This window comes from Triticum aestivum, chromosome 2D (genome assembly GCF_018294505.1).
Source record: "Triticum aestivum cultivar Chinese Spring chromosome 2D, IWGSC CS RefSeq v2.1, whole genome shotgun sequence".
Classification (NCBI taxonomy): domain Eukaryota; kingdom Viridiplantae; phylum Streptophyta; class Magnoliopsida; order Poales; family Poaceae; genus Triticum; species Triticum aestivum.
The window spans coordinates 636,650,655-636,674,259 of NC_057799.1; the positions used below are offsets into that span (position 1 = coordinate 636,650,655).

Below are 23,605 nucleotides of genomic sequence, written 5' to 3' on the forward strand. Positions count from 1 at the left end.
TCACGGCCGACGAGGGACTCTAGCGTCTAGCCGACGGACACCATACGAGGCCGGGCAAAACGATGCATGACGAGCGAGGTGCTCCTCCACACGCGGCGACGGAGCGGGCATCCGCGATGGCTCCAGATGCACTTGGCCGTGACCACACACGCAGCTCCGTCCGACGGGCTGACTCCGTGATCTACGTACTCCCTGCCCAAGATGGAAACGGAAACTACCAGAGGAGGCCGGGCCCAACTCGAGCGAAGATGAATATGGAAACGAGTACGACCCCGAGTCCACCCAAGGCAGCGCCTCACCGGCCCCAATAAATCCCCTCGGCCGGTTCCCACCCTAGCCTGCCCAACACGTACGCAAAGAAGCTCCTGTGTCTTCCGCCGCGGCGTCTTTTTTTTTTTTTTGCTATACTAATAACTAGGGTTTCGTTTCGCGTCCCAACACTCAGATCGATCGATGGCGGCCGAGGAAGGCGAGAAGAAGATGATCACGCTCAAGAGCTCGGACGGTGAGGAATTTCAGGTCGAGGTGGCTGTCGCCATGGAGTCGCAGACCATCCGCCACATGATCGAGGACGACTGCGCCGACAACGGCATCCCGCTCCCCAATGTCGACTCCAAGATCCTCTCCAAGGTCATCGAGTACTGCAAGAAGCACGCCCCCAAACCGGCTGACTCCTCCGACTTTACTGCAGCCGCCGCCCCCGCCGAGGACCTCAAGAGCTTTGACGCCGAGTTCGTCAAGGTCGACCAGGCCACCCTCTTCGACCTCATCCTCGCTGCAAACTACCTCAACATCAAGGGATTGCTCGACCTTACTTGCCAGACTGTTGCCGACATGATCAAGGGAAAGACTCCGGAGGAGATCCGCAAGACTTTCAACATCAAGAATGACTTCACACCCGAGGAGGAGGCGGAGATCCGCAGGGAGAACCAGTGGGCTTTTGAGTAGAGAAGACAAGCATCTAGCTAGGCACTGTTTCGTTGAATTACTCCTTAATTAGTATTCGTCTTTTTTAGACTTCATATTATGCAAGAAGAAACCTATCAATTACTTCTGAAACTGAATTGTTATTTGTCAAGTGGATGTTTTGATTGTTGACATCATCCTAATTAGTTAATTTATGTGTGTGATTTGAGATATTTTTGGCTATTTTGAAATAGCCTTATTGTTTCCGATTTTATATCTACATATTTCCTAAAGATCTGTCGAAATCTTGATTTCCATTTGGCTTCAGGTTGAATTTAGTGACCGTTGGATCGTTGTCACGAATCTCAGCGGGCAGCAGCAGCATTTGTCGCTCGTTTCGCTCGTTTTCCGGGTTACAAGTCTCCACTCTCCATCCCATGTCACTTCCTCGTTTTTGCTAGCGAGAGCCAAAATCCTGCCCTAGAATACATGCTACTGATTTCCCGAAACATCTATGTATGCCCAGAATTACATTTTGAAGCACACGTACGACAATAACAATTTTTAGTCGTATGTACATACCTTTGGTACGGCACAACACTAAATCACATCAGAATGAGCAGAATAAGATGGCCAGTCCACATTCAGCAACATTGTTAGTACCGCGATGTCGTGGCCGCCGCTGCCAACCAATGGTTTCCCCTGGACAGAGCTCCCAGTCCAACTCCCACCATGCTAATCGCCAGATCCCACGGAGAGGAATTCACCAGAGATCGAACAGCCGGTGGAATGGGCAGCAAGCATCAAGTGGCCGTCTTCAGATTTGGACATGGGGAAGAACAGGGTATCCCCCCACGCTGCGACCACCTCCTCTGTGCCCTCGCTGCCCACTTAGCCAAGGTCCATAGCCAGCCGCCCGGCAGGCGCCTCCCGCTGCAGGAAGGACGCCGCCCGCCGCAGGAAGGACGCCTCCCTCACCGTCGAGGCCGCCGCCTTGGAGCCCAACCCTTCATCACCAGTAGGAGTGAATCGGGTAGATCCTCGCCGCCCCCTTCACCAGCGGCTGTGCGGCGAGCCGGTGGCCCCCTCTGGAGGCGACGAGGGAGATGGGGAGGAGGGAAAGGGCCGGCGGCAGCTAGGGCTGCATTATCTATATGTAACATGTTAAATTAATACGTGTCTAAGATCTGAAAATTGGCAATACACTGAGATGGAGGTCACACCAAAACACATGTAGTAGAAATCTTCTTTTGTAATACATATATACACAATGAGAAAAAGGTTGTTTGAACAAGAGTAAGAAGAGCATCGTTACCTTGCACTCATAGTTTCTAAACAACTGGTAAATTCTTCTTGTGTCCGATCAAATCACCACTAGGGTTCAACAGATAGAATGCATCGAAAGGGTCAATATATAACAAAATAAACAAAATAAAAATAAAAAATGGAATTTAATAAACAGACCACCTGGACATGAGCCGGCCCAAACGGGTTCATCCCGTGCGCCTCTTAGTTAGTTGTCATAGCCCTACGAGTTCATCTCGGTGGATTGATTTGGCCCGCCTAGACAGTTTAGTGGGATTCAGTTCTGGTTTGATGCGAAGACAGTTTAGCTTGATGGAAGCAACAAAATTGCAGTTGGAAATCAAGTCAATCAAGGAGTACATACTTCCTCCATTCGGAATTACTTGTCACAAAAATGGATGTATCTAAAACTAAAATACATCTAGATACATTCATTTCTTGAACGAGTAATTCCGAACGGAGGGAATACATGAATACGTTCCATGCCAACTACGTAAAATATAGTGTTTCTTTGTGCGTAGTTTTGTAACATGGCAAATTTTGACTGCCAAAGTTAAATATAGAGTTTGCTGGTTATAAGAGTCCAATCCAAACTCGTACATACCCAAAGTTAAGTGCCATGAGCATTACCAGACAGAAAAGGAACAGCGGCAGTTCATGGTAGTCGTACGTACTACCATGAAATGAAGGAGGAGGAGGAATCCGTCCGTGACCCCGAATTTATTTACCATACCGTAGACCGACTATTATGCACAGGAGAGGACCGAATAGCATAGGAATTCTAATCCTACTCGATCAGTCAGCTGCGGTGCCTATTATTAGCCTATATATACGCACCCCCTAGCTAGCTTGCAACACCACCTCGCAATTAATCCAACAAACAATCTGCGTGCTCTCGCCGGCCGGAAACATAGTCAGCTATAAGATGGCCGGCGCCGCCGCATCCCATGGCGTTGACTTGGGAGACCTCGTGAGTTTCGGGCGCACGCTCCTCCACCACCTCGCAAGAAGAAGAAAGAGGACTTGATGCTTTAATGCTATGGTTGGGTTTTACCTTAATGATCTTTAGTAGTTGTGGATGCTTGCTAGAGTTCCAATCATAAGTGCATATGATCCAAGTAGAGAAAGTATGTTAGCTTATGCCTCTCCCTCATATGAAATTGCAATGATGACTATCGGCCTTGTTAACAATTGCCTAGGACAATTCCGCACACCGACCAATCATTATTCCACACTCGCTATTTATAATATTTAGTAATATATTCTAACTTTATGATAACAGCACCTACTTTTATATTTTAGCTCTCCGATATCATACAAAGTTATCCTCTTCATACCCACAACGTAGTTTTATTTCTCGTTGCTAGTTGGAAGCAAACGTTCGGTGTACGTAGAGTCGTATCAGTGGCAGATAGGGCTTGAGAGAATATTGATCTTACCTTTAGCTCCTTGTGGGTTCGACACTCCATACTTATCAGTTCCACCTGTTGGAAATTGCTACGATGATTCCTTGCACTTGGGGATTATCAAGCTCTTTTCTGGCGCCGTTGCCGGGGAGCAATAGCGTGGGGTTGATATTCTCGTGTGTGCTTGTTTGCTTTCTTCACTAAGTAGATTTTTTTTTCCTTTTTGTTTCTGTTTAGTTGTGGGTGAAACATACAAAAAAAATTACTTGCCTTTTCATGCCTAAAAAGTTTTTCAAAAAGAGAAGTGATTGGAAAGTTATGCATTGAAGAAGTGAGGGTCGACCTTGAGCACTTGTGTTCATGCTCACGGAAACAATGTAGAATTTTTCATGGAAGTTTCTTTGTAAATAATTATCCCCTTGTATATATTCATTGTATTATAAAAATAATGTGCCAAGCTTTGGGTTTAGGATGATTAGATTGCTTGTTTACTATGTGCAGAACAAAAACAGAAACTTTGGCTGTAGCGCGTGAATTTACATTTTTTTACTGGAAAGTCAAATGGGTCTGATACATTTTGCACATTACTTCTGTACAAAATTTTCAAATTGTCATATTTATTTCATAATTTTAGGAGTTACATAAGTTTACCGAACTTTCAGATTACTACAGACTGTTCTGTTTTTAACAGATTCTGTTTTTCGCGTGTTGTTTGCTTATTTTGATGAATCTATGGCTAGTATCGGGGGGTATGAACCATAGAGAAGTTGGAATACAGTAGGTTTAACACCAATATAAATAAAGAATGAGTTCATTACAGTACCTAAAGGTAGTGATTTGCTTTATTACACTAACAGATCTCACAAGTTTTTGTTAAAGTTTTGTGTGGATGAAGTGTCCGAAGGTCGAGGAGCTATCAATATGAGAAGAATAAAGAGAGGTAAGAGTTCAAGCTTGGGGATGCCCAAGGCACCCCAAGTAAATATTTCAAAGTATACTCAAGCATCTAAGCTTAGGGATGCCCCGGTTGGCATCCCATCTTTCTTCTTCAACAAATATCGGTATACCTCGGTTTTTGTTTTGTCCGCATGATTTGTGTCCTTTGTGTTTTTCTTTTTCTTCAAGAACCTTGCTAGTGTGAGATATCCCTTCATCAATTTATATAATACTTCATGTGCTTCACTTAAATCTTTTAAGTATGATCTTATAGAATTGCTCTTTGTGCTTCACTTAAATCTTTTGAGTATGGTTTTATAGAATTGCTATTTGTGCTTCACTTATACATTTTGAGCTTGGATATTAGTTAGTCTATATTAATGGTAGAATGCTCCATGAACTTCACTTATATCTCTTGGAGTATGAATAATACTATAATTTAAAGTGGGTTTGGAAGAGTATCAACTTTAGGAATTAGTGATCCCACTATTTTGGAAGGTGTTGAATCTTAGTGTGATATTTATGAAAGTGGATTTGGAAGAGTGTCAACTTTAGCTATCATGGAAGACTATATGATAGTTGAGTGGTAGCAATCATGGAAGACTATATGATAGTTGAGTATGTGGGATTTGCGGAATCAAAGCTCTGACATAGACTCTTCCTGAAAATAAGATGAATTGCAATTGTTTAATGACTGAGAACATAGTCTGTTAGTTTTCAAGAAAGTTTATGATCTATACTTTAGCATGTGAATAGTTTGTTACTTGGTCATGAAAAGTTCTATGAGATGAGCTACTGTTATGACATATGATGATGCTATAAAAGGTGATTGAAATTATCATTGATCAAACTTGTTCACCTACTAGCATTCACACTTCATAAATTATTTCTTTTATTCATTTATCTACTCGAGGACGAGCAGGAATTAAGCTTGGGGATGCTGATACGTCTCCAACGTATCTATAATTTATGAAGTATTCATGCTATTATATTATCCTTCTAGGATGTTTTATATGGATTTATAGGCTATTTTATATGATTTTTGGGACTAACCTATTAACCTAGAGCCCAGTGCCAGTTTCTGTTTTTCCTTGTTTTTGAGTTTTACAGAAAAGGAATACCAAACGGAGTCCAATTGACGTGCCAATTTTTGACAATTTTTTATGGACCAAAAGAAGACCCCGGAGCAAAAGAGTTGGGCCAGAAGAGTACCGGGCCGTCCACGAGGGTGGGGGGCGCGCCCACCCCCTGGGCGCGTGGGCCTGCCTCGTGGACGACTCGGGAACCTCCTTGACATGAGACCTACGCCAAAAATTCCTATAAATACAGAAACCTCCAGAAAACAGAATAGATCGAGAGTTCCGCCGCTGCAAGCCACTGTAGCCACCAAAAACCAATCGGGACCCTGTTCCGGCACCCTGCCGGAGGGCGGAACCCTCACCGGTGGCCATCTTCATCATCCCGGCGCTCTCCATGACGAGGAGGGAGTAGTTCACCCTCGGGGCTGAGGGTATGTACCAGTAGCTATGTGTTTGATCTCTCTTTCTCGTGTTCTTGAGGTGGTACGATCTTGATGTATCGCAAGCTTTGCTATTATAGTTGGATCTTATGATGTTTCTCCCCCTCTACTCTCTTGTAATGGATTGAGTTTTCCCTTTGAAGTTATCTTATCGGATTGAGTCTTTAAGGATTTGAGAATACTTGATGTATGTCTTGCCATGCTTATCTGTGGTGACAATTCGATATCACGTGATCCACTTGATGTATGTTTTGGTAATCAACTTGCGGGTTTCGCCCATGAACGTATGCATAGGGGTTGTGGAACGATAGGAATGCGAGTGTGTTCCAAAAGAAAGCCACGATGCCGACCGTTGTGGTCGATCGTATCAAGGCGGAGTATAGAAATTGGGTTCTGGCCGGGGCAAAACACATGGGTTCTTTGATGCCGCGAGAGTAGGCTTTTGTTTTTCATTTGTCGAGTAGTAATGACCCTCTTGAGACCTTGTTACCCCTCTTCTTTATTAATGAGATGAGGCAAAGCTTTTGCCTCCGTTTAAAAAAAAGGCACTAGCCGGAACTGATTGACACCACCAGAACAACATCACATTCAACAGTAACCCAAAAAGACTAGCCCATGTTTATCCTTTTGGGGGTAACCACATCATCATCAATCAATCAATCTCTATGGCACCAACACCAAGTGATGTGCTAAACCACAGCGGCCATACATCAAAGGGAAGGACCCCGGAAAATCAGGACTTACCAGAACGGATGCCTGGGGCCCGCCAGCGGATCAAAGAAGAAGAACCCAAGTTGATAAGGGCAGACATGTCGTCGCTTGCCGTCGCTCGCCATCCTGTTATAGTGTCCGTCCCCATGGCCATGCTCACCGGAGGTGCTGTTCAACAATAAAGTAAAGAAATATTCTGCTCAGGGCAATGCTTAAACTGTCACGAACAATCAGGGAAGAAGCTATCTATCTGAAATTGATTCACACCATCGGAACAACATCACATTCAATAGCAACCCAATGACTAGCTCAGGTTTAGGGGTAACCGCATCATCATCATCAATCAATCTCTATGGCATCAACACCAAGTAATGCAACAAGAGTAGATCAACGGAAGCAGAAGTGAAGGTGAAGAAAACAAGAACATCAGACACAAGTATGGTTAAGTTGTAGCTATACATCTGCACTGTACATTTCGATTATTGTTTTGCATCTCAGATTACGACATAGTTTTGTTTTGCAGCTCACACTACATATTACAGCAACACACCCAAGCTCTCGATGTTTTTGCCTACCTAAAGAAACATGGAAGGTTCATAGACTTATCAAGACAGAGACATCAACCAAATGAGTGTAAATTACAAAATTGAGACGCACAAGCATCACCAATTTTCACCCTACCAAACTACTCCCTCCGTTCCAAAATTCTTGTCTTAGATTTGTCTAGATACAGATGTATCTAACACTAAAACGTAACTAGATAAATCCGTATTTAGACAAATCAAAGACAAGAATTTTGGGACGGAGGGAGTAATAAAGTTCTTATCACGACACACTACACCCCTGCTAAGCACACACCAACGACAAAGGAATCAGACTTTACACTGTGAGCCACTCTCTCTTACAATGATGCAATCGATCCATCATAAAGCATGTATACTGACCTATCCCCGTAGGTCATCGTATACCAGAAAAATAAAACTAACTGTAGAAAGGCAAAAAAGGTAGCATTTGTAGTAAAATTTATCTGTGAAAAAAAGAGAAGCCAACAATATCATCAGGTTCTACATACATGAACAAATTCACTTCCTACATGAATGTGTTGCAGATTTTGAGCCAACAACATTTTCAGGTTCAAACATCTTGCCATTCCACAAGCTAGTTCAGAAAAGAGAAGCTGGTTGACACAGCTATCAATGCAGAACCACAAAACAGGTTAAGGAACCAGTTTAAACTGAACATAAAAGTTACAACACATATTACCAAGAGTTTTCTGGAATGAGATAAGCAAGAATGATGATGCTATAGCCCACTAGAATACTTGAGAAATGATGGCACGTCATAGGCATAGCAAATCACTCAATCAGTAACATGAGAATCATGTATGACATCTAGTTAGCCCTAATCAGTGCACCAACAGCAACATGTAATTTCTTGACAACCATGTATCATATCACAAAGCATGAAAGAGGGCAGAGGAGAGGAGACGAACCGACAGCTCACCTGTACTAGAGTAGAAGAAGCAACCACCAGAGGGAGGCATCCGAGTGAGCTCACTGGTGTTGTTATCCACTGCGTTCACCACACGGTGGCCAAGCTCGGTCATGGGGTCCGGCATGTCCCAGTCCTCGTACTGCTTCGCCTTGTCGTCGTCCTCGTCGATCTCATGCGCGGATGCGCCTGGTGCTTGGAATCACAAAAATCCCAAATCGATGACACTCGAGGGAGGCTCAACAGATGGACGGGGAGAATCAAATGAGGAAGGACGTGAGGCAGACCGGACCTTAGGAGTCGGCGCTAGCGGCGGCTGTGGTGAGTTGGGCGCTGAGGCGAGCGTGGTAGTCACGGAAGAAGCCAAGGATGGGGCCTTCGTCCTTGGAGGTCGGGGACGACGAGGAGCACGGACGTTCATTGCTTTCGTCTTCAGGCAAGCAGGACAAGGCTGCGGCTCTCGTCCGATACTTGCGGATGCAGGGTGGGTCGTGTCACAGATCCTACGGGAAAAGGGCCTCTACACCACCCTCTTCCCAGATACCGCGGCCTCCTGGCAATCAACAAAAGCATGCCAATTGATTAACCTTAGAACAGTAACCTGTTTCCACTTATAAACTGAAACCATGATGATAAAGTGAGAAAATCAACTAAACTAATCATGGTATATGAAAGCACTAGCTAAGAACTAGCACCAAGCAAAACAAGAACATCACATTCAACAGTAACCCAAAACAACTAGCTCAGGTTTGTACTTTTGGGGGTAACCACATCATCACCATCAATCAATCAGTCTTTATGGCACCAACACCAAGTGATGGGCCAAACCACGACTCGACGGCCGGCAGACAGAGCGGCCATAGCTCGAAGGCCAAGTCCCAGAGCAAGTGGAACAAAATCAGGACTTACCAGAATGGATGTCTGGGGTGCGCCATCGAATCAAAGAAGAAGAACCCAAGTTGATGAACAAAGATGTCATCGCTCGCCAACCTGTTATAGTGTCCATCCCCATGGCCATGCTTACTGGAGGTGCTGTTCAACAAAAATGGTACATAAATGTTCAGATCAGAGCAATGTTTAAACCTTGACGAAAAATCAAGGAAGGTGTGCATTGGACAATCTATAACAACTCAAAGAAATGTGACATATATGAAACATTTACTTAATTAATCAAAAGAATTGTTCATATGCGAGTAACAATAAATTAAAGTGGTAGTTTACGAATCCAGCAGCAATCGATGTCCAAGCAACACGGAAATGAACAAAGTTGTTGATTTACAAAGAATCGCATATGTATTGGGTGAACAGAACTATTATGCTCCTTAACCCAAAATACAATCAATGAGAAACGGATATGCTGTTTCCAGCAAAAAAGACTTCATATTTGGTCCTACTGTCCTAGAAGTTGTAATCAACCATCCGCAAGAACAGATTTGCTCTTAGGCCAATCCTAAAATAGATATGATGTAACACATAGTTTCAAGTAATGCACGAAAGCAGTAGCTACCGATGCATGCAGAACACACATATACAAACACAGATACACCAGGCGTACATATAACCAGCACATTGTAGATTTCCGGACAAGCCGCATCTAGCTCATATCAAGGAACGAAGGATCCACCAAGTACAGTACTATCTACTTACTAATCTGACCAACAGAGGCCAAAGCCTAGACCTAACCTTGAGAGCCACAACTCACGGCCAAACTAACACTATCTGTGTAGACTTTCTACAGACTGCCTACACCACATTAAGGCCGAAACAAAACCAAATCATTTGGTTAACTAACTAATCGTGGCAGAACAAACTTCAAAGCGAACCAATCCTTATGCAAGAGAGAATCAAATCAAATGGAAGACATCCGGCAGTTACATTACGAGGCGGTGGTGGAGAAAGAAAGCTTTTTTTTGCAATGGTGTGATCGGAGTTACAGTAAATTTATGTTCATTCAGTACAATAAGCTACCATGATCTCACTATTTCGATTCTTAACTTAGCAAAAACACAAGCATTCATATGTCACATGAGTAAACAAGATGTTCAAGTACACTGTCCAAAACTCCTATAATTTTTCACTGGTAACTTGCACCTTCTATTTCACTCTTCCTTCTTTGGAGGGATTCAATAATGTTACATTTTAAACAATAACGAGACACAGTCAAAACAAAAGAACCAAACCCACAAAAATAGAACTATGGTATACTCAATCCTATCCCATGACACTACATCTGCATACAGACATTCTACCATCAGTTTAATTGCTATATGACCCAGATATTCAATGTCAACAAGTAGACCTTGTTTACAATAAAGAAATGGTTTTTGTTGTAGACCTTAGCATGTTTAAGCTCACCCTCAGCGGCATCCCATAGCTGTCTCTTGAAGTATAGTTGACCTAAAACATGAGACATAATGGACAGATGAACAAAAAAACAATGAAGTAATAGATAGATCAGCAATAGATGTATGTACCTAACACTGATGTAAAGACAACAGCAAAAATTGGTAATCCTTGGAAACATGATATCTCCCTTCCTGTCCGTCACAAAACTTCTGCTTCAACACCATCGCCAACCAATTCATGCACCACAGCAACCTGAGTACATCGTGAAAAACCATGAATAATATGAGAATGTGTGCTTGAGGCCAGGTTTTACACTATGGAAATGATTGTGGTACTGCTAACAGTGAGAGCAATGTCAACACGAGACATCACTCATAGGTATGTTGGACTCATGTTACCATGTGATAGATGGCTACGGTAGTACACAAATTCCACTAACTCCTTCAATCATTTTGCAGGTACTGAAATTAACGCATACCACACAATTGCCATACCTGTAATATGCTCTCAGGATAGCATCTAAGTACATTCCATGGGGTAAGGAAAGAATCTCTCATGCTGCTTGGCCTGGTGCAATCTAGCCAGACTTAAGCCATCGTTGATCCGCATGCTTCAAGTGAACATTGGCTTTCCACTACTGCAGGATGCTGCTAACACGACACTACAATCAGAGACCCTTCGAGAAACTGTGTGCGATGCCATAATCGCAAACGGTGGTGTATGAAAACCGTCAGAAATGTTAAAATGTTTGCGATGATGGATGCATCAAACACGGTTCAGGTTTTAGTTGCGTGTGAGATGAAGGGCATACGGTTCAGTTCAATTAACTGTTTGCGATAAGGAGGAACAAAAGAAACAGGCAGCCGGATGAAGGCGTGTGCGATACACAGCATACGGTTCACTCGGATGAACTGTTTATGATTAGGCAACACAAAAGAAACGGGCAGCCAGATGAAGTTGTGTGCAATATACAGCATACGGTTCACTCGGATGAACTGTTTGTGATTAGGCAAGAGAACGGTAACGGTTCAATATAACAAGATGTGTGTGATACGCGGCAAACAGGTATGTAATCAGAAATATGTGCGAAGACCGATAATAATGCAGAGGATTGCTTCTAATAAGATGTATGTGATATGCTCTGTCTACACAACATCTATTGGCCATTGTGGGACGGGCGGTCATCACCGACCGGTTCCCTAGTGTGGTCCGTGTTCATCTGATCATCATCTATGACTTGTGCTAGCTCGATGCTAAGTTTCCATTAATTGATGGCGTTTTATAAAAACGCCACCGTTTCCCGCCATTTCCTCACATGTTTCCCGCCACCCTGCTATATTGCGCATAGGGGGCGCGCGACGCAAGGAGACGACAAGCGCAGCCTGTAGCATATCCATCTTTTCCATGCATGCCAACCCACCAAAGCGTCGCCTCTGCCATCAACCTCGTCGACGAGGAAAACGAGCAGGCGCCACGGCCAGTCGAGGCCGAGGCGCTCCCCGGCAACGCGATGGACGACGCCATGATGCGTGTCATCGCCAGGGTTGAGCAGACCTTTGGCGCATGGCGCTTGAGAGCCGTGGATCAAGATAGGCATGTCAGCGCCGACAGGCTGCAGCTCGCCGCACAACATGATCGATGGCGCGCCGCAAAGCATGCTAGGCGCGTCCGCGCCGATAGGCTGCGGCTCGCCGCACGGCGAGACCGTTGGAGCGCCGCAGAGCGAGAGGCGCGGCACGCCGCACAGCAACAGCGGATCCATCGGTGCTTGCCTGCTGTCGACACGGCATCGCAGCTGGGTACACGTCCCGTCAGTACCCCCATTTCTCGCCAGGAGTGGGCAGAGGCCCTCAGCGCCGTACTTGCACAAAAGGCCAGCCACGCCGTACTTGCACCGGACGCCCGCCGTGCCGTTCGCGTGGGTGCCGCCGTTCTCCTTGTCCGCGGCCCGCTGGATGCCAACGCGCTGGTCCGTAGGCTCGACCGCCTCCTTGGCCCAGGTGTCCACCTGGGCGCAGTAGTGGAACATGGCCGCAGAGCCAAGAGCTACCCTAGGCAAGGGCTGTTGGTCATGGTCTTATGGATGCGTTTTATTTGGAAAGTCATTTCAACATGGATAGCTATGTATTCACAGCAATCATAGTATTACTCTGTTTATTGCTGTGTTTCAATGTGTGTACTCTGTTTTCCATTTTTATATGTTCTGTTTCAATGTGTGTATATACGCTTTCCATTCTGTATATGTGGATGATAACACCTAGATTCAAATTAGTATACAAAAACAGATAGAAAATGGAATTGATAATATATGTATATATATATATATATTAATTGTTCATTAGATCATCACAGAATATATATATAATATCATCACATATACGTGATGATACTTAACTACTAGGTACAATGCATAAAATTGAAAACGAACAATACTAAAACTAATAATCCCTCCTGGGGCCAGTATTCCAGCAGCACCTCGCCAGCAGCTCCCTGGTGCGCGGCGTCTTCCCAGTGTGGAGCCAGTACTCCGACTCCTTCGCCTCGCAGCGCTTGACGTACCGATCTGCCTCTTGCTGGTGGACGCGCGCGGCCGATCTTACCATTTCGTTGGGCGCCCACCGGAGCTCCTCATCGGTGGCACCCTGGAGCTTATCGGCCCACCTCCACGCAGCGACGAGGCGCCCAGTGCCTATGACCCTCCTCACAAGTACCCGTCTTCGTACACCTCCTCGGCACGACAACGCGCCCGCCCCCAAAGCTCCGGCGCCTCCTTTTTCCAGACGGCATCACGGGCTTCACAGGCCGCCTGGTACCTGGCTTCCTCCTCTGGCATCTCCTTCTTGAACGCCACTTGCCTGGCTTTCTCAGCCGGCGGCAGCGACTTCCACAGACAAAGATTGTACTGGCGCCAAAACCAATCCAAAGTTGGGGGGTCCGGCGCAACCTCGTCAGGCGGCGCGTAGGGGTCCTCGTCGCTGCTAATCGAGTGAGCGTCCTCGGGGGCGGCGACTCCTCGTCGACGCGTGGGCAGACCGGCGGCGCCATGGCAGAGATTTGAGAGAGAGAGAGAGAGAGAGAGAGAGAGAGGAGGATGCAGATGAGAATGCAGGCGGGACGACGTGAGCAAGGTAGTATTTATTGGCGGCCAGAATCTAGATCGACGGGGACAGTACGCACGCCGGTCGCCGGAATTTACGAGTACTGTAGTTTGAATTACACACAATTCCCGCAGCAAATCCGTGTGTGAATATAATAGCTGACAGTTTCCAATACAGAACCGTGTCTGATTAATGCTCACCGCCAATCACCTACCAAACCTCGAGCCGCGAGATAGAATGCCAATCGTGTGGGGGCCGGTTGTCTTGCCAGATCTTTACATTTTCTTTTTTGAACACCAGATATTTACATCGTTTGATGACTTTTTAACTCGCACACAAGTACACAAAAATATGATTTTTCTAACCGTTATGGTTAGGCGTTGCATGTAGATGTAGTTCAAATTTGAATTACGGTCATTAAATGGTTAGAAAATCACTTAAATGTCTTTAAAAGGTCAAATGACCCCTGAAATTTACCAAATTTTCACATGACAGTTGTATTAGTGCATGTTAAACGTAGGAAAAAATTTGAAGGCCGTAAGAGGAAGCTATCTCCCGTTCGTCATCAAACAAGCATTGTTCCCTCTCGGAACCATGAACCTTCTAGCGAGTTGCTCCGGTTTGTGAGGGGTGTGTGTCCAAACGTTCGTCAAGGATGCCAATTTCTTTACCACATCATCTTGGTGGCATTACATTACATCAACGAAGATTTCATGTGTTTCTGATCATTTTTCTATTTTTTGAATTAAAATGCCATGTCACTCCATGCATACGTATGCATGTGTCCATGTCGTGAGACCAATATGTTTGAAAATTCCTTCTAATTTACTGGACATGGAATTAACTCGCACATAACTACACAGATATGATTTTACAAACTGTTTTGGTTAGGTGTTGCATGTACATGTAGTTCAAATTTGAATTACGGTTATTAAATGGTTAGAAAATCACTTAAATGTTTTTAAAAGTTCAAATGACCCCTAGAATTTTCCAAAATTTCACATTACAGTTGTAGTAGTGCACGTTAGACGTGGAAAACATTTGAAGGCCGTAAAAGGAAGCTATCTCCCGTTCGTCATCAAACATGCATTGTTCACTCTCGGAACCACGAACCTTCTAGCGAGTTGCTCCGGTTTGTGAGGGGTGTGTGTCCAAACTTTCTTCAAACATGCCAATTTTTTTACCACATCATCTTGGTGGCATGACATTACATCAACCAAGGTTTCATGTGTTTCTGATTTTTTTTAATTTTTTGGAATTAAAATGCCAGGCCACTCCATGCATACGTATTCATGCATATGTGTCCATGTCATGATACAAATATGTTTGAAAATTCCTTCTAGTTTACTGCACATGGAATTAACTCGCACACAACTACACAAATATGATTTTTCAAACCATTTTGGTTACGCGTTGCATGTAAATGTAGTTCAAATTTGAATTACGCTCACTAAATGGCTAGAAAATCACTTAAATGTCTTTAAAAGGTCAAATGATCCCTAGAATTTTCAAAAATTTCACATTACAGTTTGTAGTAGTGCACGTTAGATGTAGAAAAAAAATTTGAAGGCCGTAAGAGGAAGTTTTCTCCCGTTCGTCATCGAATATGCATTGTTTTCTCTCGGAACCACGAGCCTTCTAGTGAGTTGCTCCGGTTTGTGAGGGGTGTGTGTCCAAACTTTGGTCAAAAATGCCAATTTTTTCACCACATCATCTTGGTGGCATGACATTACATCAACCAAGGTTTGATGTGTTTCTGATTTTTTTAATTTTTGGAATTAAAATGCCATGTCACTCCATGCTTAATTATGTTATAGCCATTAGACCAATATGTTTGAAAATCACTTCCAATTTACTGCACATGAAATTAAATCGCACACAAGTACACGAAATATGAGTTTTCAAACCGTTATGGTTAGCTGTTGCATGTACATGTCTAGAAAATTTCAATTACGGCCATTAAATGGCTAGAAAATCACTTAAATGTCTTAGAAGGTCAAATGACCCCCGAAATTTTCCAAAATTTGACATGACAGTTGTATTAGTGCTACAAAATTTCTTGTTCATTTAAAACACCATTCGTTGGCACTTTATTCCAAATTTGTCTTTCACAGCTAATAAAAAATATATACAACATTAAACACAGTTGTTATCTAGGAACCGTGTGCGATGAAAATATCTGGGTCTATTTAAGTCTCCCTTCTTAAGTTTCGCCGGCTCGTCTGCTCTAGTGCCGACAACCTCCGAATCCACGAATCCCGATCCTCATTCCCGCAACCCTTCTTGCAAAGATGACGCCGTGGAAACGCTTTGTAAAGGCCCGTATACGATGGCCGCGTCCCCCCCGAGCGCCGCCACCTACGCCGAGAGCACGGACGCCTACGTCGAGAGTGCCGCCCCATCCGCATTGAGCACGGCCGCTTCCACCGAGAGGGCGTCTGCGGCAGCCGACAGGGCAGCTGCAGCAGCCGAGACGGCTGTAGCTGCTGCTGCGACGGCGACTGCAAACTCCGAGAGCGCTCCAGCTGTCGTCCGTGCCGCTGATGTCGCCCTGGCCTGCGTCGAGGCCATCCATGCCAAGATCGAGGATGCACACGGCAAGATATTCCAGGCCACCTCGGACTCCAGTATGCAACCCACGTCTGAAAAGGCGGCGGTGGCCATGGAGCACCTGCTTCCTCATGAGGTCGCCGAGCGGGAGCTGGAGATGCAGGAGGCGGCGGAGATCGAGCAGCGCCGAAAGGAGGAACCCTGTTGGCCGAGGTCGAGGTAGAGAAGAGTCCGTCCGTCGAGGAATCGGCGGTGGAGTACCAACGTGAGCTCTGGCACAGCCACTACTACGAGTACTACAACCTTGAGGGCGGCACCGAGCACGAGGACGAGGACGAGGACGCGGTCGACTTCAGCAGGGGGGACGCGGAGTCCAGCAACGGCGGCATGTCGCCAGGACAAGTCATCGACGTCTCATCTCACACCGGCGATGCATAGGCCGGCGCGGCGGCGGATTTTTAATTATGCGTACTTAGGTTTTGTTTTTAATGCTGGTCTTTTGTTAGAGCAATGTTTAGTTCAACTGGCTCGGTGTAATTACTAAAATTGCTCGATTCAGTAAGTGTGGTTTGTCTGTTGTACGCTCTTTTGTGTGCCCAAATTAGCAGGCAATGTTAAATTATGCAATGACGTACCCAGGGAAATTTCCACCAAAAGTTTAATTATCAAACTCATCCCATGCGCGTAAAGCAGAAGAATCGTTTGCGATGCACACAATCGTTCAAAGTGAATGGTCGGCGGCACCGCGCGCGTTCAATGTGAGTGTGCCCATGCCTTGAGACCAAAATTTGAATTATCAAACTCATCCCATGCGCGTAAAGCAGAAGAATCGTTTGCGATGCACACAATCGTTCAAAGTGAATGATCCGGCGGCACCACGTGCAAAGTTTCCCTCCACATTTCCAAAATTTTGGCCTACCACCAAAATATCTACCCCGCCCCCTTCCCTCCTTCCCCACCCCCTTTTCTCGCCGACCCCAAGTCACATTTCCCTTGTTTCCTCCTTCCTTCCTTCCTTCCTTGCTAAGCTATAGCCTCTTCCTCGCTCTCGCCGTCTCGCATCCTACCGCCGGGGTCACCATGGTCTTCTTCAAAGACATCTCCAGCGGTTCCTCCTCCGGCGACTACTCCTTCACCACCCGGGTATGCCTCTCTTCTCTCGCTCGGGCTATGACTTGGAATGAAGGATTTTTACCCGGAGGTCGATTTGAGTCGTTTTTTCTCTTGTAGCTCCCTAAGACCATTAGTGGCAACGAATGGAGCGGGGTGGCTGAAGATCTATCTGCTCTTTATCACCATCAATCTCCATGCGTGAAGCTACTTGCGTTTGATTCTGTGGACACTGGAAGGAAATTTCTGGCATGTGCAGAGAAGGTTAGACCCTCTTCCGTTGTTACAAATCATTTGTTAGATGTGATTCAGACACTGTCACGGTACCAACCCATTCATACCACACCTTCAACCAAACGCATCCTAAGACAGTGTCACAGTTTGTACCTAGTATCTTAAATTGTTGCCATCTCATAAGCGGTGCCATTAAAAAATTATTTGGCACCGCCTCAGCACTTTGTGCAGCCAACTTTGGTCCACACATCCGAGCAGCCAAGCAGTAAAATACTAAATCTTTATGGCACGAAGGAACTGGGCATCGGAGCAACTACGTGCTCCGAAGTCCGGGTCCCTGATTTTTTTTCCGCTGCATCAGCTCGCCAGTTCAGGGCACCGGTGCGAGATGTAGCAACAGTTGTCTTTAGACCAGTTTTGGCATACATAATGGACGGCCTTAGTGCTATTAGTTAAATGTTACTAAATTTGTGCATGTACACACCTGTTAGTATCAGTTTGTTGTCATCCAAACACTGTCGCTATGCTGTTGCAGTTATATTTACCTTCCTCGTAAAATGTTCAATTTGTTATTTATTGTACATTGAGTAAGAACTTGTAGCGTCGTTGTAGTTAATTATAGCTTCTGATGTTCCAGAATTTGGTTGTCTCAGTACCAATTATTTCATTTTCACATTGATCTTTTTGAGAAGATATGTCATAATTAACATATTTCTTCAGTCTTTCAAAACAAGCATTGATGTTTTTCTATGTTGCTATAAACTCATTTCCCCAACAATTGTTACTGATCTAGTTTTAAATATTATAGGATGAACGAAAGTGTTCTTACTTGGAGTGAGTTGATCAAGAGTGGCCAGAGTCTTTGAAGATGTGCCTAACGAAGCTCTGGAGCATGTATGAGAAAGTGAACACACGTAAGCTTAAAGGAAGTCTTGTCAACACTGAAGCATATTTCAAGATGTGGGATAAAAAGGTGAAGGTGGAGAATGAGCTCAGATTTTTAAAATCAGACTTTGCTAAGATGGTGTTGGCGAAGGAGGAGGCACTTTCCCAGTTGGCCCGTGCAAAACGGGTTCTTACTAAACTGAAAGCCGAGGTGGATAAGACGAGCCTGGATGATCTCGATTAAGGAAATGAATATATTGTTCTTATGAAGTTTAATTAGCTATATGTTGTACTATGTTGTTTTCATGTAGCTACCGTACTGTGATGTTATAATATATTTATGTGCCTGATATGAAATTGGCAAACAGCTGTTCGATATGAAATGTGAATTTGCGTAATACTGGAATTATTAATTGTAAACTAATAAACCTGCTAAATGTGTCATGGACCTTTGCTGACGGTTCTAGCAGTAAAAGCGTTTGCGATGGATAGCCCAATGCCACACAGTTTTCTTCATCAAATCGTGTGTGATATAGTTGATAAAAGCAAACAGTTAACCAAGGAAGACCGTGTGTGATCGTTACACCTTTCAGACACGAGCCTACACATAAAACTGCGTGGGATTTACGTCCAAACGGAAACGTTTTCCCTGAATTGACTATGTGAGATGTACATAAGAACGGAAACATATTCCTTGGGTTGACTGTGTGTGATATACATACGAACGGAAATGTTTTTTTGGGATTCACCGTGTGGGATATACATACCTACGGAAATGATTTTCTCGAATTACCGTGTGGGATGTACATACCTACGGAAATGATTTCTGGCATTCACCGTGTGGGATGTACATACCTACGGAAATGATTTCTGAGATTCACCGTGTGGGATGTACATATCTACGGAAATGATTGGATTTCGATGCCTCGCCCGATCGCACACGGCCCCAGCCTGGGTCCCAGAAGGGCATATCCCTGATGATTTCTGGGTCATGTGGGAAGGACACCCTATTGCACACACTCACTTGATGACGGTTCCAAATGCCGTGACGGACAGGGGTAAAAAAACCGTTTGTTTAGGACCGACGCGCACCAGTGTTGCCCGCTTACAAATTTGCCCAAATTAAATTTGAACTTCTTTTTCAGGAGCTTCTTGCGCAATTGGAGGGCTTCTGTTCCATATGAAATGGCCTGCAAAAATACAACAAAGGGTGTTCTAATTACAGGGAGGCTAAACTATAGAGCAGTGCCACAGTCAAGCAAATTTCATAATAACTGGAGATTTTCCACCAAGGTAAATTGACGAGAGAGAAACAGATTACCTGGAGATTTGTCCTCTTGACAGAAGTCTTTCTGACAAATCATAGTATATACAGCCAGCCAAATAGGTTGATTGATTACTCAAAGGACCCTGCAAAATCAACCAATACATAATGCATCATAAACTAAAAAGACAATGCATGCTGCATTACCGCAATGCAAGTAACAGGACTTACTTCAGAAACCAGAGATGATGCAACTTTATGAATCTCATCAACACTAGCATTAAAACCTAACTGATTTCCAAAGGAGTGTCCAGATGATTGAGAAAAGAAATCAACTGGCCACAACCGCTGAAGCAAGATAGTAAGAGAAGGGTAATCTTCTTTGAAACAGTTTCTCCAAAATATCATACTGTGGCAATCAACACCAAGATTCTGTGCCACATAAGAAACAAATTTCTGGTCCATTGGGAGATGACAACATGCATGATTAAGGCGTCCATTGATAAATAACATGGAGAATAACTTTTCTAGGGGTAAGTTTTCTTGCTTCCATATCATTATGATAAGCTTGCACTGCTCAAACTGAAGCTCAAAGCAGCCCTGATATAAAGTAAAAGCACATAATTATCTTGCTAAAAGCTAGCCGTTGCATCTTATTGAACCTAATAGTTTTTAGCATGGCCTTACCTTCATCGCCAGCAAATCAACGAGAGAACAAAGAAGTGGTACAAGGGTTTCTGATGGCTGTTGAAAGACCACACCAGGAGAACAATGATGCAAAGTACCCATCTTCGACCACAACCTAACAACACTCCTAGCATCATCAAGGATTACCTATTCGAAAAAACAAATAACCATAAGCAAACAAAGCAAAGGCATGGTGTAGCTAATATAGAAGTGACTGTACAAGCAATTGATATGGGCACAATGTGCATGATTGGCACAATTAGCTAATATACAAGCAGTTACCTTGCCGCCATGATTGGCTTCGTGGGCACATAGTGACTGCAGGCAGTATGCAATAGCTAGTTCATGGATCACAATTGCATTCCCTCGAGAGGAATCCGGTAAGATGCCTTGCTGGTTTGATGTAAGAAAACAAGACAGGAAGGGGACAGTAGGGATGGGAGTGGGGGCGCTTACCAGTAAAGATATGGCTTCAAACAAGGACTCTAAACAGCAGTTTATGTTTTGCACCCAGACGCACGGAGTATACATGCCTGCCTGACTAAAACCTTTGATCTGTCCAGATAATATTCTTTTGAACAATATATTTCATTCAAGAAAATATTTATTATTCTATTTTGCATATTTGCACAGAGCTAGGTCACACGAGATTCCCTTTCTCCATATGCTAATAATTCCTGCAAAAACCAAAGCGCGTCCAAAACACTTCACATCATAATGAGATCAAAATAATTGTTAATCTTAACAAAACATAATCTGATACCTGCTCTACGATTAAGCCTATTAACTTCATTGGCAAGGGAGACGAGCAGGCCATAAGAGAGTGGTAGAGAAGAGGAGCACTATCCACACGTTGGTCATCTTCAAAATCTTGAAGTGTTATCTAAAGTTTGCATAAGAAAATAAATGAAACCACATGAACAAAGTGTTTGAAGCGGGATAGTTTCTCTAGTTTTTTTATGTCAATACCTTCACCCATAACTCGGTCAGAACCAAATAGCTTTTGTGATAATCAGATGTGTCACCAAAAACCAACAATTGAGACAGGCTCTTGACAATAATATCTTGCGCCGCTTTTGAGCCACATCTATGGAGAATGTCAATCATATTTGCTATCCTTGCAAATGCATCTATAATACCCTTCAGTGTATCCTTTGGTAGATCCTCAGTAATGATGTGACCTTCTGTTCTTGTTGATAGTCTATAGTAAGGAAGTCTGGCGTGTGCCCATGTTGTCTGACAGCATAGTTCTGCTGCCTTTGGTGCCTGAAGCAGTTTCAATGGTCAATCGCATAAAAGTCCATAGTTAAGAGGAAATTTAAGTAATAGACCAGCACCTCAGAAGGGTACCTTTTCAAGATGTCCAATATTATAAAGTGTCACGCCAATATTACTAATAGAAGAGGCTAAAAATTTGAGATCATCAAGCTTTATCCGTGCACTTGAAATGGCACAATTGATAGAAGACAAACTCTTCTGGATTATGAAAGCGAAATGCATTCGTAATAACAATGGTATTAGAAAATAGTAAATTGGTTATTTAAACATCAATTCTCCACAAATGGCATTGGTATAGGGATATACACAAAAAAAATATTCATAATGATTTATACATGCAACAAAATGATGATACTCATAAGTGATACAACAACAGGCTGAATCAAGGGATTATGTAATGCATGTCATAGCACCCAGCTGTAAATGACTAAATGGTCTTCTGTTCAAACTAATAAGATTCAATATAAGTATAGGACAAGCAACTTAAGTACCTGGATAGCCTCGTTGATCACAAAGGAAATTTTGATCGCTGAAACTAGGGCTATCAGTAAGGTTCCACGTTGTTTATGCAGTCTCTCATTCTCTTGTTCAGACCTTTTGGTACAACTGTTACAGCACACAAAAAAGAACATCTTGCAAAATCAGAAATCACTCGTTGCAGCGACAATACTTATGATTTTATAGGCTTTACCTATAAGCAACAAAGCTAGAATCAATGAATTGATCTAGTGCCATTAAGACACAACTCATGTTTCCCAAATTGGGGAATGTTTTTCCATCAGAGAAGTTCTTTCAAACTGCATATGCATATTGGACTAGTATCTTGCAAAGGAACTCCAAAGAATCAAGATATGCCACAAAATAAATATGCTCATGTGACTGAAAATAACTATAGGTGTGTTTCTTATTGGGATGCCCAGCGTCAGTTGGACAACTTGCATATTCCCCAAACTATCATGTTGATTAGATTTGCGATCGGTGATACAGAAAATCCGTGCTACTGTGTCAAGTGCAGTGTTCAAAGTTTGTAGATTCTCTTCATTCTTCAGAAAATTCAATGTTATAACCGGATTACGCTTATGTACTGAGGTGACCTTCGCTCTCTGTTTGCTGTGTAGTGAAGCGTAATCCGGTAGTTGGAGAACTGAGGCGATGGCCGAGGAAATCTATAATTTGGAAGAAAATAAATTAGTCAAAAATAACAATGGCACTGTATGGTATGCATTAATATCAAGCAATGCTAAAAATAGTGCAGAATGTACCTCAGAAAAAGAATCACCTGGTTTATAAAGTAGTTCTGAAGGTCAAGCACGAGCATGTACATTCCTATTTGAAGAAACAAAGTTCTGAGAAAAATATGCTAAAAATTACAGGAACTTGTTTACTGTTATGTGGACCAGCCCATCAAACGTGGAGTCTTATCCCTTAGTCCTAGTTGATTTGATTAAGCATCTTTGTCAGGAAAGAGTCCAGTCAGTTTAGAGATTGTATTAGAGTTTGAATAGATTTCCGGCTTGTTAGCCCGGTCTTGTCTATTATATAAAGGGGCCGACCCCTATCAATAAAGCAGAGAAAAATATTGTCGTTTACTTTTATCTACTTTCTGTAATTAGGGTTATGTCAGTAGTAGATTCTTCCAATTTGGTATCAGATCCATCCACGATGGCGGACAAAGAAATCAAGATCGAGGTTGCGGAGCAGATGAAGATCATCACGAAGCAATTGGAGGCCTTCGCACTCCAACGAGCGGAGGACCAGGTGCTCCTCGCCGGGCTGGTGCAACGCTTGACGGTGCTCGAGCAACGGCTGCCGGCCCTGCCCCCACCTCCAGATTCCATGGATGCAGCCGCCGCCCCTGACGTCCCCTCCACGGGCCAGG

At 43.8% G+C, this 23,605-nt stretch overlaps 2 protein-coding genes and 1 long non-coding RNA gene across 3 annotated transcripts; 1 reads left to right on the forward strand and 2 right to left on the reverse strand.

The window, feature by feature from the left end:
- Window positions 1–346: 346 nt before the first annotated feature.
- LOC123055202 (SKP1-like protein 1) lies at window positions 347–1,137 on the forward strand. Its single transcript, XM_044479183.1, has one exon. The coding sequence runs from the start codon at window positions 454–456 to the stop codon at window positions 946–948; it is 495 nt and encodes a 164-aa protein (XP_044335118.1). The 5' UTR covers window positions 347–453; the 3' UTR covers window positions 949–1,137.
- Window positions 1,138–19,517: 18,380 nt separating this feature from the next.
- Window positions 19,518–21,121, reverse strand: LOC123055201 (separase-like). Its single transcript, XM_044479182.1, has 5 exons — window positions 20,731–21,121; window positions 20,449–20,595; window positions 19,993–20,361; window positions 19,819–19,907; window positions 19,518–19,687 (listed from the first exon to the last, which is right to left on the reverse strand). The coding sequence occupies exons 1-5, from the start codon at window positions 20,977–20,979 to the stop codon at window positions 19,639–19,641; spliced, it is 903 nt and encodes a 300-aa protein (XP_044335117.1). The 5' UTR covers window positions 20,980–21,121; the 3' UTR covers window positions 19,518–19,638.
- A 95-nt stretch (window positions 21,122–21,216) lies between these two features.
- LOC123055204 (uncharacterized) lies at window positions 21,217–23,551 on the reverse strand. Its single transcript, XR_006426546.1, has 4 exons — window positions 23,006–23,551; window positions 21,799–22,892; window positions 21,418–21,714; window positions 21,217–21,331 (listed from the first exon to the last, which is right to left on the reverse strand). It is a non-coding gene; the product is annotated as an uncharacterized lncRNA (long non-coding RNA).
- Between the last annotated feature and the right edge of the window lie 54 nt (window positions 23,552–23,605).

What these genes read in the sequence shown, in the direction of transcription:
- LOC123055201 (XM_044479182.1), bottom strand. Translation starts at nt 20,979, where the DNA reads ATGTATACTCCGTGCGTCTGGGTGCAAAACATAAACTGCTGTTTAGAG. An exon ending in AAGCCAATCATGGCGGCAAG is followed by an intron (nt 20,596 to 20,730) that starts GTAACTGCTTGT and finishes TTTTTCGAATAG; the next exon opens with GTAATCCTTGATGATGCTAG. An exon ending in TCAAGAGGACAAATCTCCAG is followed by an intron (nt 19,688 to 19,818) that starts GTAATCTGTTTC and finishes GTATTTTTGCAG; the next exon opens with GCCATTTCATATGGAACAGA.
- LOC123055202 (XM_044479183.1), top strand. Translation starts at nt 454, where the DNA reads ATGGCGGCCGAGGAAGGCGAGAAGAAGATGATCACGCTCAAGAGCTCG.